We start from the raw sequence: 14,432 nt of genomic DNA, 5'->3' as shown, positions 1-14,432 counted from the left end.
CCAGAAAAGGGCATGCAGCATCCGGGATATAAAAAGGAAGAGCGCGTGAAGGACTGGAGTGTGGCGTGAATGCAGAACTGCGCGCAGAGTGGTGAGCGGAGCGCTCGGCTGCCCCTTCGCCCACTGAGTAAGACAATGCAGCAGGGTCCGACTGGCCACAGAGGGACCACTGCCATTAGAGAAGCCAGGTGCAGGACAGAGCAGAGCTGTGCACACAGGACACAGCAGAGCCGGCCTTGCAGCAGCCACAGAGATGGAAGTGCTCCGTCCGGGGAGCACCAGCATTGTGCAGTCCAGCATCCACCATTCCCCGTCGTCAGCAGCGGGGACCAGAAAAGGAGAGAAACGTGAAGGGTGAGCTGGTGACTATCAATAAAGCTAGTTTCACACTAGCTTATGGCAGAGCTGCAGAGGGATGCGGACTTCCTCCGTGAAGCTTCGCCCATTGCCGCGCCTCATCAGTTCAGCTACACCTACTTCGGCATGCGGCCTGTGTACCCTATCTTTAGCAGTGGGTACGCAGGCCATGTTGATGTATGCAGATGCCTCCGCATGCGTTGTTTTGATGGTGCGGCGACCTCAACAAAGAACAACACGTTCGATGCAGGTCGCCACACTGTCAAAACGACGCATGCAGAGGAATCCGCATACATTGGCATGGCCTGTGTGCCCAATGCTAAAGACAGGGTATGCAGGCCGCATGCCGATGTAGGCAGTGCTGAACGGAGGAGGCGTGGCAGTGGGCGGAGCTTCACAGAGAAAGTCCGCAGCTCTGCCATACGCTAGTGTGAAACTATCCTAGGCATGACGCAGAACACTCCATGTCCGTGAGTACTACATACGTGCGTCATAAGAGTGACTGGGGTCAGGACAAACGTTTGCACCCTGACGGGGCCATTAAACAGTTACCGAGCTGCGTTGGGCTTGTACAAGACCGTGACCTGTATTACCATCAGTTACTTTGGGCCCGTTTGACCGAAACTGTCAGGAGAGTTGTGCAGGAGACACATAGGGCTTAGACAGTACCGTGGCCCGTAACCTTGTAGGCATCTACAGTATATGGACTAGAACGCACAGAGAAAAAATAGCAATCAGAAATTCCAAAAAATACATAAAGGTATGCAAAAAATATTTTATTAAATAAGGAGGTACAAGGAAGGGAAGAGCTCCACCAAATAGCACATGTATAAGAAGGGCTCTCACAGGAACAACATGTATTATAAATACAAGTGGCAATAGGAATGCATGTCAGTGACACTAAATTAGATAATAATATTGCACACTAGCTGAAGAGCCTGGCATTGCCTGGGCATAGTAACCAACTGTGGTTAGTTATAATAAATTATAATGATTATATTGCACATAAAAACATTTCACATCATATATTCAACACTACAGATTTGCAACACAAATTAACTAAACTATTACCCAAGTATCCTCTCCTATGTGATATTTTCTGCTGAGCTGTGTATCTAATCCTATCGGGTGTTACTGACTGCTCAGCCATGTATCTAACCCTATCCTGTGTGATACTGAATGCTGAGCTGTGTATCTAATCCTATCATGTGTGTTACTCACTGCTCAGCCGTGTACCTAAGGCCTCTTTCACACTTCAGTTTTTTGCCATCAGTCAAAATCCGCCAAAATTTGAAATTGGCGGATCCGCAAAAAATGGGAACAAAACGGATGCAAACTGATGGAACGGATCCGTTTTGTTGAGGATCCGCCATACCGATTTTACTGCGGATCCTCGACAAAACGGATCCGTTCCATCAGTTTGCATCCGTTTTGTCATCCGTTGGATCCGTTTTCTTGCGGATCCGTTTTTCCACTCCTCCAAAATGGGATGCTCCCAAATATGATTGGCTCTTGGAAAATGCTCTCAAATGTGATTGGATGCTGGAAACTAGGGAGAAATATATCTAGGGTGTTGTGATACAATTTCTTTGAAAGGTTTTAGAGCTAGTGGCAGCGATGGAAGGAGTTAGTGCGAGTCTGGAAGGAGTTATTGCGAGTATTGACAGCTTCTGTGTGGAATTGGATCTTCACTTGAATCGGTTGGCAATTATTGCTATCGAGAGGGAGAAAAGAAGACTGCGAATCCTGCGTATGAGGAGACAGCGCCAGTGGATTCATCCCATTAATGCGCAGAGGTTCACCCGTGGCGTTTTTTCCACACTGTACCTGGAATTGAGGGAGAATCCGGACAAGTTCTTCAACTAGGTGCGCATGCGGATGGAATTCTTTGAGATATTGGTGGATCGTGTTGGAGAACAAATCCGGAGAAGGGACACCTACATGCGGTTTTCTATATCACCGGCGGAGCGTTTGATGGTGACCCTTCGGTAAGTTATCTACCTTTTAAAATGTTTCAGATTCTGCAGGCTTTTATTGTTATGTTATGGCTTGTAGTTTGTATTAATTTTACTTTTTTTCCCTTTTTTTAAGATTCCTGGCAACTGGAGAATCCTTCACCTCCCTCCATTTCCAGTTCCGGATTGGGATTTCCACTATTGCTGGAATTGTACAACAGACCTGCCGGGCATTATGGGATTCTCTACAGGAGGAATACATCCCAGAGCCAACCCAGGAGAGGTGGCTGGAGATTGCAGAGAAGTTTCAAGATATCTGCCAGTTTCCAAACTGCATTGGTGCCGTGGATGGCAAGCATATCAGGATTGTGAAACCTATGGGATCTGGTTCACAGTTTTACAACTATAAAAAATACTTTTCTATTGTGCTTATGGCCATTTCGGATGAAAACTGCAAATTCATTGCCGTGGACATTGGTGCATACGGTCGTTCTGACGACTCACAGGTATTCAAGATTTCCACCATGGGCCGTCGCTTGTATGGAGACAATTTTAACTTCCCACCTCCAAGACCACTCCCTGGAACAACAGGCCCACCAATGCCTTTTGTGTGCGTTGGCGACGATGGTTTTCAACTTTCTAAACACCTACTCAAACCATATGGTAGTCGTGGACTAACACACCGGAAAAGAATCTATAACTATCGGTTAACTAGAGCGCGCAGAGTGGTGGAGTGCGCGTTTGGAATTTTAACTGCCAAATGGAGAGTCCTGTTAACGGCCATGAAAATGAAAACAGAGACTGTGGATGAGGTGGTAAAGGCCTGTGTAATCCTGCACAATTTTGTCCTTTCAAAGGAACCAGTTTCCATCGATGAAAATGTGTATGAAACCACCTTGTGGGATTATGAGGAGCAAACTTTTCAGAGTACTGGTTCAGTGGCAAGAATTAGGGATACCTTTGCAGATTATTTTGTTACACCAGAGGGACAAGTGGACTGGCAAGATGACATGATATAATTTTCTTCATACCAATTGTGAGTAATTTTTTTTTTTTTTATCTGAAATTTTACCAAGTGTTTGCTTTGCACAAGCATTGTGTTTTACCATGTGATTTGGTTAGTTTTACACTTTGCAGTGTTACCAATTGTTGGGTACCAAGCGTAAAGTTACAAAGTGTTATGTACCTATGTTACCAAGTGTTGTGTACCAAGCGTTTTACACTTTGAAATGTTCACAAGTGTTGGTTATCATATGTTGTGCTACCAAGTGTTTTTTTGTACCTTGTACACCACCGGTGTACTGTGAAATATTACCCAGTGTTGTGTTACCAAGTGTTGTGTTACCAAGTGTTGTGTTTACCTTTTACACCACTGGTGTAATTTGAATAAAGAAAGAAGCAAAATATAAACATCACAATAAAGTTTTTTGAAAAAAAAAAAACTGTTTATTTCAGACAATTTGTATTAACTGTTTTTTTTTCTTAACTTTTTTTGTAACTTTTTTTGGTATATATTACCTTTTTGGTAACTTTTTTTGGTATATTACCTTTTTTTAATTTTTTTTTTGGTATATTACAACAAATTACAAACTATGATAATGTTGGGTGGAGATAGTATTGGAGGGGTTAACAGGGTTGACCACATCGAGGGGGGGGTAGGGGACTGGGGAGGGAGTTGGTGAGGACCAGAAGTGGAAGGGGGGTTTAACACATGTGGTTGGGACGGGAGTGGATGGACAGACGAGGTTTGTGGGTACATTGAAGGTGTATGTGGGGGTGGGTATGGTGAGGGCATTGGGGTATAATGCAATGGGGAAGGTAGGTACTGGGAAGAATGGAATGGGGAACTAGAGAAAGGAGAGGGAGTGGTAGGAGGCGGGACGGCTGTGTGATGGATGGTGGTGGAAGGATGGATGGGGGAAGGATAGACAGGGGGAGGATGGACAGGGGGAGGATGAGATGCTTCAGCAAGCACTTCCACTAGAGCATTGTGACAGGCTTGCATCACACGCATCTGCTGGTGAGTACTTAAACCTTCCATTTGCCGGACAACAGATTGAAAAAAGGTATGTCTCGGTGTCTGGTTTGACTCTAAATTCATCTGTTCCATGTATCTTCTGAGTTCCATGATACTTTGATTGATCATGGTCAACCCAGAAGATAACCGTTGTCCATAAGTGTGGAAACCGTGTTGAACAGTTGAGTTTAGATTCAAACAGTCAGACAAGGTCAACCTTTCCTGACTCCTCAGACGCTGCCGGCCAGAACCAAAAGTTGGTCGAGATGTTGCGGCAGTGTCTGAGGGGTGGGGAACAGGGAACAAGTCGTCACCAGCAGCTTCATGTGATGAAGTCTGCCCTGCTGCTCCAGTGCTGGTGGAGGGGATAGAGGGATGAGACAAGAGTGTAGGTACAGAGGGGTCGGATACCTCGATGTGGTCACCGGGGGCGGTCTCACTAGGGATCACTCCAGAGGGACGCAACTCTGATGCAGACTCCCGAGTGCTGCAGATGGTGCTAAAAAAGGAGAAAAAAAAATGTATATTAAAAATATTGATATTTAATTTAAGTGTGCTGAAAAAAAAATTGGTTAAACATTTCTACTACAGGAATTGTTTGGGGAATATTTACCTTCTGCACGCCATTGTAGATCGCAGGAACACCAGGGCTTTGTAGTTTTTGTACTGGGGTCCCTGGCGTCCTCCCGACGAGCCACTCGGGGTCTGAATCTCTTTGTTGTAGTCCCTCTTGAAGCGATCCCGGAGCGACCGCCACCGTGTGATAACCCTGTCACCTGTGAAGCAAAAAAAAAAAAAAAAAAAAGGTTTAGTATTCAACACTTCACATGCTGGAAATATAAGTTACTGAAGTTGTAATACTTACGCACAAAATCCCTGGCCCTCGCATTGAGTTCCTCCCAGTCGTCAATAACTGAAGAACAGACTTCATCCCAGAGCCGTCGGGTGGTTGGTTGGTCGGCATGAAGACGGTTTGCCATGTTCCACAGCGGCTCCAGGATTTCCACCTCATGGATGAGGTCATCAGTATCAATAATGACACTCTCCTCCTGATGTCTGCGGGGAGCACGCTGTGAAACCTGTGAAGATAAAAAACAAAACAAAAAGCAAAAAATTACATTATATTCAAACACATGATGTTCATTTAAACAATTATCAAAATAGGGTTACTTACCGTTTGCCGACCACCAGAGGCATCACCTTCACGACCCTGGGATGTCCTGGGAGTCACTCTAGTGCGGGCACCGGATTCTGAAGACTGTGGGGGGGAAAAAAAAAAAAAATGTTTGGATGGATGCATAGTTATGGTGTGTGCACTGTGATGAATGTTTGTGTTGGGTGTAGCATTATGTATCTGTGTATGTGCTAAACTTACAATCTGCGCACCCCCTCCGTGTGTCTCCACCCTGCACGTCTCCTCCTGGAAGCTCCTCTGAATCAGCTTCCTGTTAAAACATAATAGGATAGTGTTTTTAACCACCCAAAAAATTATTTTAAATAAAAAAAAGCAAAATTTTTTTTACCTCAGCTCGCTGATGATGTGAGGGGGAGCTTTCAGGAGAAGACATTACGGCTTGGGGCAGCTGCGTTGCTTCCTGAACTGATCTGCAAGTATAAACACACTTGTTAAGCTACTATACAAAGTATCATAATAAGCTTTCAGGCTTTTATACTTACAGGGAAAATGTTTGGCTGGCAGTCTCTGCTTCGGCCTGGCTGGCAGTCTCTGTTGCGGTCTGGCTGGCCCTCTCTGCTGCAGCCTGGCTGGCTCTCTCTGCTGCTGCTCTCTCTGCTGTGACCCTGCTGGTAGTGCTTGAAGTGATCTGCAAGTATAAAGACACTTGTTAAGCTACTATACAAAGGATCATAATAAGCTTTCAGGTCTTTATACTTACAGGGAAACTAATGGTTGCCTGTACGCCGCGGTGTGGCTGTTCCTCTCTGCTGCGGTCAGGGTTGTTTCTGCTGCGGTCTGACCGGTCATGTCTGCTGCGTTGTTGATCCCTGCTGAGGTCTGAATCTCTGCTGCGGTTGGGCTGGCCGTGTCTGCCGGTATGGTGGCGCTTCATTGTGTGAACTGAAAGAAAATTATATGAAAGTTTAAAAAAAACAAAAAACACATTTTGTATGTGTAAGGCTGGTTTCACATTTGCGCTTTTGTGCGCAGCGCATCGTGCGCACCCGTGCGCATGCGCACTGCGCACCTATGTTTAACATGACGTGCGCATGTTTTTGCGCACACTTGTGTTTTCGTGCGCATGCGTTTTTTTGTCTTTTGCGCCAGGTGCGCCAGACGCAACATGTTGGATTTTTTGGTGCGCCCTGTCTCGGCAAAAAAACGCATGCGCACGCTTGCGCACGGAATGCGCAAAAACAACACATTGAAGTCTATGGTAACGCATGCGTGCGCATGGTCTTGCGCACGGTTGCGTTTTTTTACGCATGCGTTTTTGAGTGAAACAAGTCTAGAATGTTCTCTAGACAATGGAAAAAACGTCACACTTAAAAACGCATGCGCATAAAAAACGCCAACGCATGCAAAAAACGCATGTAAAACGCAAACAACGCTGCGTTTTTTTTACACATCAGCGTGCGCATGACGTTAAAAAAACGCGCGTTTGTTTTGCGTTTTTCTTTGCGTTTTTTATGCGCCCGATGCGCTGCGCAAAAAAACGCTAATGTGAAACTAGCCTAATTCCCTGAAGCTAATTATATGCAATTTTAAGTGTTTGCATGTCTACATTCCCTTATCTCAGAGTGTAACCAGTGATTGAAGGTGTGTAATATTTTGTGTAAACCCACTTTCTTTGTGTTTTGTAACTGAGTGTAACCAGTAATTGAAGGTGTGTAATTGCTGTGTATACCAGTTTGCATTCCCTGAAACTCTCACCGAGAGTGTAACCAGTGATTAAAGGTCTCACCGAGTGTAACCAGTGATTGAAGGCGTGTAGTGTGTAATTGCTGTGTATACCAGTGTTTGCATTCCCTGAAACTCTCAACAGAGTATGTAACCAGTGATTGAAGGTGTTTAATTTCTGTGTATACCCACTGTGTTTGCATGGTTTTGAATTCCCTGAAACTCAGTTGTGTATACCCATTTTTTTCATGGTATGTTGCAATCTCACTTTTAACCACACTTGTATACCAGAACACTTCAATTACCTTTATGGTAACTTAATTTTACCTTTTTTAAAATGATACAAAGGAGATTTTTTCAAAACAATTTATTTATTTTTTTTTTATTATTTTTTTTTCCAAAAAATAGGAGCTACTCTGCTCTTTATTTTAAATACCACAATACATGAAAAATAAAAAAACGCAAACACGCATAACACACAGCCAGGCTACACACTCCAGGTGTCTTGCAGGTGGAAGATTTGCAGCGGAGTTTGAAATTCTATCAGTCAGGCTGGTGTTTGATGTCTGGTTCGGTGTCTTCAGTGTGGCTGTTGCCAGATGTCTGGGCCCAAACCACATACAATACCATTTAGGCCGGTTTCACATTTGCACTTTATAGCGCAGCGATGGCCTGCACACGCCCGCCACTAGTCCCCGCCTACTACCGCACATGAACGCTTGCGATCTGCGCACCGTCTTTATCATAGGGTGCGCAGATGGTGCGCTGGCAGGATTTTACAGTGTGCTGCCCACTTTTGAAGGTGTGCCGTGCGCGCCAAAATGCAACATGCTGCGTTTGGCGCACAAGGGCACACCTTCAAAAGTGCGCAGCACACGGTAAAATCCTGCCGGCGCACCATCTGCGCACCCTATGATAAAGATAGGGTGCGCAGATCGCAAGCATTCATGTGCGGTAGTAGGCGGGGATTTGTGGCGGACGTGTGCAGGCCATCGCTGCGCTATAAAGTGCAAATGTGAAATCGGCCTAAATGGTATTGAATGTGGTGTTATTGGGCCCAGACATCTACATCAAACACCAGCCTGACTGATACAGTCAGGCTGGTGTTTGATGTAGATGTCTGGGCCCAATAACACCACATACAATACCATTTAGGCCGGTTTCACATTTGCACTTTATAGCGCAGCTATTTCCTGCACACGTCCGCCACTAATCCCCACCTACTAGCGCACATGAACGCTTGCAATCTGCGCACCCCATACTAAAGATAGGGTGTGCAGATCGCAAGCGTCCATGTGTGCTAGTAGGCGGTGATGACCAGATGGGACGGGGATTAGTGGCGGACGTGTGCAGGTTATCACTGCGCTATAAAGTGCAAATATGAAACCAGCCTTACACCACACAATCACAGCAAGAAATACAATATTAAAGTTGTATGAAAATAACATGCAGTACACATGCAACAGAAAAAAAAAAAGATGGAAAAAAAAAAAAAAATGCAACACACACACACACACACACGCTCCAGGGGTCTTGCAGGTGGTAGACTTGCAGCTGTGCAGACAGGTTTTATAGCTCTAGTTGAATCTTCTGTCAGGCAGGCTGGAGTCGGATATCTTGCTTGGAGTATTCAGTGTTGCTGGTGCCGGATTGTCTGGGCCCAATTACACCACATACCATACACCACTCAATCGCAGCAATCACAGCATAAAAAATACAATATAATTACAGTTGTATGAAAATAAAAAGCAGTACACATGCAACAGAAAAAAAAAAAAAAAAAAAATGGAAAAAAAAAATAAAAATGCACACACAGGCCACACACATACACACACACGCTCCAGGGGTCTTGCAGGTGGTAGACTTGCAGCTGGGCAGGCAGACAGGTTTTATAGCTCTAGTTGAATCTTCTGTCAGGCAGGCTGGAGTCGGATATCTTGCTTGGAGTATTCAGTGTTGCTGGTGCCGGATTGTCTGGGCCCAATTACACCACATACCATACACCACTCAATCGCAGCAATCACAGCATAAAAAATACAATATAATTACAGTTGTATGAAAATAAAATGCAGTACACAAGCAACAGAAAAAAAAAATCTAAAAAAAAAAAAACAGACATGCAACACTACACACACACACACACACAGGCTACACACTTGCAGGCCATACACAGAAATGTCATAGGTATACTCACACTTGGTAAAGCTGGTACTGGCAGGCCTCTTGATAGCTGTGGCTGCAGGCTTGGTGGGTGTCTGGCAGGCTGGGTGGTCTGGCAGGCTGGGTGGTCTGGCAGGCTGGGTGGGTGGTCTGGCAGGCTGGGTGGGTGGTCTTGCAGGCTTGGTGGCTGTCTTGCAGGCTTGGTGGCTGTCTTGCAGGCTTGGTGGTGGTTTGGCTGGCTTGCTGTCTGGCTGCTACTGCATGTCTGGGCCCAATTAGCCCATCTTATATAGTTTTGGGACTGTCTGGAAAAGTATCTTTTTTTCTGGGCATGCGCATTGCGATTTTGCGGATCCTGCCGGTGGATTCCGCAAAATCGCGGATCCCGGCGGATCCGCCGCCCATAGGGGATCATTCTACCGCATGGCGGATGACGGCGGATCCGCCGTCTTCCGCCATTTTGACGGCGAAAAAAAACGTTACATGCTCTGTCCCCCTCAGACAGAATCCGCAAAGAATTTTGCGGATCCGCCGAATATCGGACGCAACGGATGACCATCAGTCAAAATCCGCCACTAATGTATCCCAATGGGGAAAATGGCGGATCCGCAACAAGAAAAAGCGGATCCGCCAATTTCAAATTTTGGCGGATTTTGACTGATGGCAAAAAACTGAAGTGTGAAAGAGGCCTAATCCTATCCTGTGTGATACTGACTGCTGAGCCATGTATCTAATCCTATTCTGTGTGATACTGTCTGCTGAGCCGTGTATCTAATAGACGATAGCACCATAGAAATGATAAGAATAATAGGCCTCAATTACCACAACTGTCAACAAAGAAAACTGTTGCTGATAGCAACCAATCACAGCGCATTTTTCATCTTTTAAACAGCTCTGGGACAGTGTGGCGAGTTTTGAGTGGCGACGTTTGTGTTTTGACTTTTATGTGGCGAGGTTGGTGTATGTGTGGTGAAATGTGTGCTGAGGGTGGTATATGTGTTGAAGCACGTGGTAGTATGTGACGCATTTTGTGTGTGTGTTCATATCCCCATGTGTGGTGAGTATCCCATGTCAGGGCCCCACCTTAGCAACTGTACGGTATATACTGTTTGGCACCATCGCTCTCATTCTTTAAGTCCCCCTTGTTCACATCTGGCAGCTGTCAATTTGCCTCCAACACTTTTTTCTTTCACTTTTTCCCCATTATGTAGATAGGGGCAAAATTGTTTGGTGAATTGGAACGCGCGGGGTTAAAATTTCACCTCACAACATAGCCTATGACGCTCTCGGGGTCCAGATGTGTGACTGTGCCAAATTTTGTGGCTGTAGCTGCGACGGTGCGAATGCCAATACACACACACACACACACACACACACACACACATATACACACACACCCACATTGAGCTTTATATATTAGATTCCCCATAATGCCAAATAGATCAAAATTAGACCCCCTGCACCAAATACATGGTTTTCAATTATTCATCAATAAATATTGTTACTAAAATGGTGAGCAGGAGTACGTCCAGGAGCGTCCCAATGTGACTTGTATTTATTATACATGTTGTTCCTGTGAGCACCCTTCTTATACATGTGCTGTTTGGTGGAGCTGTTCCCTTCCTTGTACCGCCTTATTTAATAAAATATTTTTTGCATACCTTTATGTATTTTTTGGAATTTCTGATCGCAATTTTTTTCTGTGCATTATTGCTTCTTGCGATATTTCCAAAATTGTCCTTTTGATGTATAATCACGCTTTACTACCATTACATTTGGGGATACTATTGGTGTGATGCTTTTCATGAGGTATTTATAGTATGTGGACTAGGGGCAGTGGAAGGTACTGGAGACCGACTACTGTTACCAGAAGAAGGGGTATTGTTGGTTTGCTGAACTCCATTAATAAGGACACCACGTCAGCCATTGCCGGTGCCATTGAGTTCGCAGCAGGAGCTGCAGTTTAAGGACTTCCTGACATCTGTGCTATTGAACTGCCTTTATTTTGAACCGTTGTATTTCATCTCAAGAATATTCTTTGACTTAATGTACTGTTTATCTCCCCTATATAACCCCTTGTCTCCTTACATTCTTTTCCATTCATGCTGTTTAACCCTTTACCTCCCTGCATGGAGTATTCCCCTGTAAATAAACCTGTTAAACATTGCTCTGCCTGCGTCCCGTTACTGCATCCTGCATTCCTGCTTGTTATCTTACACATGGCCCCCATCCCTTTCCTGGTATGCATGGCCCCTTCATGACTAGCCTGGTAGGTGTGTCCCCCTTATCCCTATCCTGGTATGCAGGGCCCCCATCTCCGTCGTGGTATGCATGGCCCCATCCTTATCCTGCTATGATTGGCCAACATCCCTATCCTGGTATGCATGGCCCCCATGAGAAAAACATTTTAAAAAACATAAACCATTCTACCTACCTTCCTTACGCTCCCTCGCAGCATCTTGTTGTGATGCCAGAAGCTGCTTTATGCTTGTAAGCAGTGCATGGCAGTGATGTCATGTGCTGCTTACAAGCCAAGAACAGCTGCCAGAATACTCACTGCTCTCCACGCTGGGACTATATGCGTAAAGAGCAGTGACTATTCAATGCGCTTTAATAGCAGACACGCTGTAAGCCACAGCCGCCGGCTTCCTGCAGATGCCGGGCTTTCACGTGTCCCCACTACTAAAGGGAATGAATATTCACTGCATTCCACGCCTATGGGAGTGGACAACAGTGAATATTCAGTCGCTTAAGTAGCGGGGACATGCAAAAGCCTGGCAGCTGCAGGAAGCCGGCGGCTGTGGCTTACAGCGTGTCCGCTATTAAAGAGAAATTAATATTTACAGCTTTCCACTCCCATGGGTGTGGAATGCACTGAATATTCATTTCTCTTTAGCAGTGGGCATAGGAGTTAGCCGCAGCCACTGGCTGCTGCTCCCCCGCCTCCCCACCACAGCCAGCACAGGGACATCTGGACTATATGATGCACCCCTCATTTTCCTCCTCATTCTTGGAGGAAAAAAGTGCATCTTCTTGTCCGAAAAATGCGATACTTGTTGTATAGTTTGCAATGTGACTGCATTCACAAGTATTACTCTGCAATATGGCTGTGCAACACAGTGATCTTTAGCTGCGTGACTTATGTAGTGGCCGAAGTTGCCGTGTAGCCACATTCTTAGGCTAGAATCCCAATAGCGTATGGCATCTGATGCTAATGACGTTCAGCTCCAGCGCTGCTGCTAGCGTGATCCGACTGTCAGTTCACTGTGCTCCGATTCTCTCACGTAAGAGAATTACAGCACAAATGACTTTCTCCATCTCCTCCATTTCCTGACTCGCTGTATATCAGACTGCACTGGGACGACATCTGAGAGTAGTCCCATGTTTCACTTTCTCCCATAAACTTATGTGGGTGTGAGTGAGCAGGGTCTCGCTGCCAATCATGGCATGCTGTAATTGTTCTCTCATGCCACATCTACATGAGAAAAAAATCCCAGATGTGAGCTGCCCCATAGAATAACTCTGGACCGAGTGCTATGCAATGTTTAATCACATAGCATAGTGTTAAACAGTAGTGTGACACCAGCCTTACAGAGACTATGTCACCAGGTTTTTGATATCATATCTGAGAGCAGCATAATATAGGAGCAGAGACCCTGATTCCAGATATGTGTCACCTACAGGTCTGCTTGGTGTAGTTTTGATACAAGCATTGCTTTATCTGATGGAGATCTAGCAGTTCTCTGTATACTGGGATCTGTATAACCTTGCCCCCACCACTGATTGGCAGCTTTCTGCCCATGCACAGTGTACACAAAAAATAGCTCATCAGTGGTGGGGATAGAGTTATGCAGAGCTCATGAATATGTTTGACAACCTAGCAAAAGGTGTAGTAGTCCTCCAATGACAATCGCCTGCTGATAAAACAGGGATTTTATCAAAACTACACTACGCAGCCCAGTAAGCGACGCATTGCTGGAATGGTGGTCTCTGCCCCTGCATTATGCTGTTCACACATTTGGTGGCAAAAATTTGTGGATTCCCTTTAAGTTTGTTTTTTTTTGGGAGGGGGGGTGGGAGGAGCCTGAAGCAAATCTTAAATGTGAACTGTGGTGACGTTCCAGCTCAGTAGTTGACGGGCTTTTCATCCATTATCTTGGTATGTATGAATGTATCTAAATTTCACCATATTGTTTTATTAGATCCTTGAAAAGCCCATTTGATTTATTTTTTTTTCTTTTGACTACTGTGAATGACTGGTTTCCTTCCTAATTTTAATACTTAGGAGATTAGACGGTACAGTTGATAAAAAGCCTAATTCTTCAAAATTAATACTATAAAAAAATCTGATCACTACACAGAAGAAGAATTAGCTGCAGGGCCTCTACGAAATAGTACAGTATTGAGCATTAGGGACTGACATTTAATCCGTATAATTGGGTATCACCCAGTGGGCTAAAACAATGCGCGGCATAATTATGACTTAAAAGGGAAACAAAACTGTGTTAATACGAGCTTGACTTGGAAATTGCTTGTAAGCTAACATGGCTTTGTGCTCATACAGCAATACAATATTTGCGAGACATCAGCAGTGGTAAAAAAAAATCCCAAAAGTTTACAGGTCCCCACTGCTGTTTATTATCTATTGTTCTTTGGGGTTGTTCTGATTTAGTTCAGATGTACGTTTGTTAAATCCTTACTAGTTTGGCCTGAAAAAAAAATGAAATGATGAGATTGCAATCATATGTGCTGCATAATGTGGTTCTGTATGTCATTTAGATGTCTTATGGCATCTGTATGACATTCTTTCTTTACGCAACAAAAAAAATGGCCAAGTTTAGTTTTCTGGTGTCCCCTCATCCATTTAACTTTTGCTACCGATTGAGTTTAATGGGTGATTGTGGTTTGCAGTTGGACTTAACTAATGCATGCTGTGATTTTTTTTTTCACTTAAACTTTGTGTCTTTGCAGAAAAACATTCTTCTGTATGGTGCCATTGACTTAACGTCAGTCTGAACTAAGGTTTATGCTAGTATTTTTTCTTTCCTGTTTAAATTGGCATTTCCTGTATTTATCAGGTCTGATA

The 14,432-nt window shown here is 44.6% G+C and overlaps 2 protein-coding genes across 2 annotated transcripts in view; one reads left to right on the top strand and one right to left on the bottom strand.

Annotated features, from left to right (window-relative positions):
- The window catches only part of IMMP2L (inner mitochondrial membrane peptidase subunit 2), a 1,728,396-nt gene that overhangs the window by 472,224 nt on the left and 1,241,740 nt on the right, over positions 1-14,432 (top strand). The window lies entirely within an intron of this gene.
- LOC141087643 (uncharacterized) lies at positions 3,629-5,431 on the bottom strand. Its single transcript, XM_073573286.1, has 3 exons — positions 5,195-5,431; positions 4,943-5,105; positions 3,629-4,828 (listed from the first exon to the last, which is right to left on the bottom strand). Exons 1-3 carry the CDS (start codon positions 5,307-5,309, stop codon positions 3,886-3,888), a joined length of 1,221 nt encoding a protein of 406 aa, XP_073429387.1. The 5' UTR covers positions 5,310-5,431; the 3' UTR covers positions 3,629-3,885.

The sequence above is a fragment of the Dendrobates tinctorius genome, unplaced genomic scaffold (assembly GCF_039654945.1).
Source record: "Dendrobates tinctorius isolate UK_male_01 unplaced genomic scaffold, ASM3965494v1 ptg000035l, whole genome shotgun sequence".
Lineage (NCBI taxonomy): Eukaryota > Metazoa > Chordata > Amphibia > Anura > Dendrobatidae > Dendrobates > Dendrobates tinctorius.
Note: the sequence above shows the minus strand (reverse complement) of the source record. Positions and strands in the feature narration are given on the sequence as shown.